This window comes from Nicotiana attenuata, unplaced genomic scaffold, assembly GCF_001879085.1.
Source record: "Nicotiana attenuata strain UT unplaced genomic scaffold, NIATTr2, whole genome shotgun sequence".
NCBI lineage: Eukaryota > Viridiplantae > Streptophyta > Magnoliopsida > Solanales > Solanaceae > Nicotiana > Nicotiana attenuata.
This window is the reverse complement of record NW_017670305.1, coordinates 918,388-919,985: the sequence shown is the minus strand read 5'-3', so window position 1 is coordinate 919,985 and position 1,598 is coordinate 918,388. Positions and strand designations below refer to the sequence as shown.

Genomic DNA, 1,598 nt, shown 5'->3' with positions numbered 1-1,598 from the left:
AGTTTTGGTTTGGTCGGAAACCTGCCGCAGGGGGATTTCTGTGGGCTCTTGGTGGTGGATAGTTATTTTGGGGAGGTGGGTAAGTATTCCGTGGGGTTGGCGCACGCCATTGTGCGTGGGTAGGAGGTTGAGTGTATGCCTGAGCATGATGGACAGAGAAGTGGGGATCTGGAGGTGGGTAGTAGTGTTGTGGTGGGCTATATGGAGTGTGGGGGTATGTTTGGGGGTGGGGTCGAGGCTGGTTATAGTAAGGTGACAGGCCCCTGGACCAAGCTCTTGACTCAACTACCGCAACGTCCTATTTCTTCTTCTTCCCTAGTACACCCCCAGTGCCATTTTGAATAGCTTGGGAGGTCGCCTTAATTGTTGAATAACTCATTATTTTGTTAGACTTGAGTCCTTCCTCTACCATGCTTCCCATTTTCACCACTTCATTGAAGGATTTCCCTACTGCTGACACCAAATGACCGAAATAAGTGGGCTCTAAGGCCTGCAAGAAGTAATCAACCATTTCACTTTCTTTCATCGGAGGGTCAACCCTTGCTGCTTGCTCTCTCCAACGGAAGCCGTATTCTCTAAAGCTCTCCCCTGGCTTCTTCTCAATCTTCGTCAATGACAAGGGGCCGGGAACAATTTCAAGATTGAATTGAAAATGGCATGCGAAGGCTTGGGCCAGATCGTCCCATGTGTACCACCGACCATGATCTTGCCGGGTGTACCATTCCAAAGCTGAGCCACTTAAAATTTGACTGAAGTACGCCATTAGTAGTTCATCTCTCCCACCTGCTCCTCTCATCTTTCTACAAAAACCTCTCAGGTGTGCCACTGGATCACCATGCTCGTCATATAAATCAAACTTGGGCAACTTGAACCATGCTGGTAACTGGACATCTGGGAACAGACACAGGTCCTTATATGCCATGCTTACTTGTCCACCGAGCCCCTGCATGTTCCTGAAGGATTGCTCTAAGCTCTTGACTTTCCTAATCATCTCCTCCTGCTCGGGATTCTTGGGAGGCTTCTCAGTTTCAACTGAGAGATCAAGATGAGGAGTGTAAGAACATGGTTCTGGCGCTTTAAAGGTAGGTTCTGGGGGATAATAGTGGTTATCGTGAGTCTGGAACAGAGGCTCACTGGAAGATCGGTGTAATGCAGCAGGTGGGGGTGCCACAAAAACAGGAGTGATTGGTGGAGGAGGGTATGCGACTTGTTTCGGTGGTGGAGGTGGTGGTGTTTGGGAGGTAGTGCCATAGCATTGTTGGTAGGTGGGAAAGGTCGGGGATGAATTCACAGTAGGAGGGTCCTGAGGTTGAGCCAATGGTGGGATATAAGTAGGGTTGGCGGAATAAGCCGGCGGTGGATGCCCCTTTGCCCAGGCCCGGTACATTTCAGCCATTTGCTGCTTCAGCTTATACATCTCTTCTTTCATCGCATTAACATCCAGTTCTTCCACCTCTTTGGACGGATCGACAATACTCGCCTCTAGTTCTTGGTTGTCCATGTTCAGCTTGTCCTTGGACCGGGTGTTGTAGAAGTGAGGTGCCAGAATGCCAATCAACTAACCACCTGCCTGAACTCAATACATCAACAACAATTTT

The 1,598-nt window shown here is 49.2% G+C and overlaps 1 protein-coding gene across 1 annotated transcript; it reads right to left on the bottom strand.

Annotated features, from left to right (window-relative positions):
• Nucleotides 1-298: 298 nt before the first annotated feature.
• On the bottom strand, nucleotides 299-1,396 carry LOC109237527 (extensin-like). The gene is made up of 3 exons (XM_019403841.1): nucleotides 1,002-1,396; nucleotides 858-891; nucleotides 299-490 (listed from the first exon to the last, which is right to left on the bottom strand). Exons 1-3 carry the CDS (start codon nucleotides 1,394-1,396, stop codon nucleotides 299-301), a joined length of 621 nt encoding a protein of 206 aa, XP_019259386.1.
• Nucleotides 1,397-1,598: the final 202 nt, after the last annotated feature.

Excerpts from the sequence above, each read along its gene's own strand:
- LOC109237527 (XM_019403841.1), bottom strand. The coding sequence starts at position 1,396 with ATGGCTGAAATGTACCGGGCCTGGGCAAAGGGGCATCCACCGCCGGCT. Across the intron at positions 892-1,001 it reads AAGCCTCCCAAGAATCCCGA|ATGTCCAGTTACCAGCATGG; the intron begins GCAGGAGGAGAT and ends GTCTGTTCCCAG. Across the intron at positions 491-857 it reads GCATGGTTCAAGTTGCCCAA|GCCTTAGAGCCCACTTATTT; the intron begins GTTTGATTTATA and ends TACTTCTTGCAG.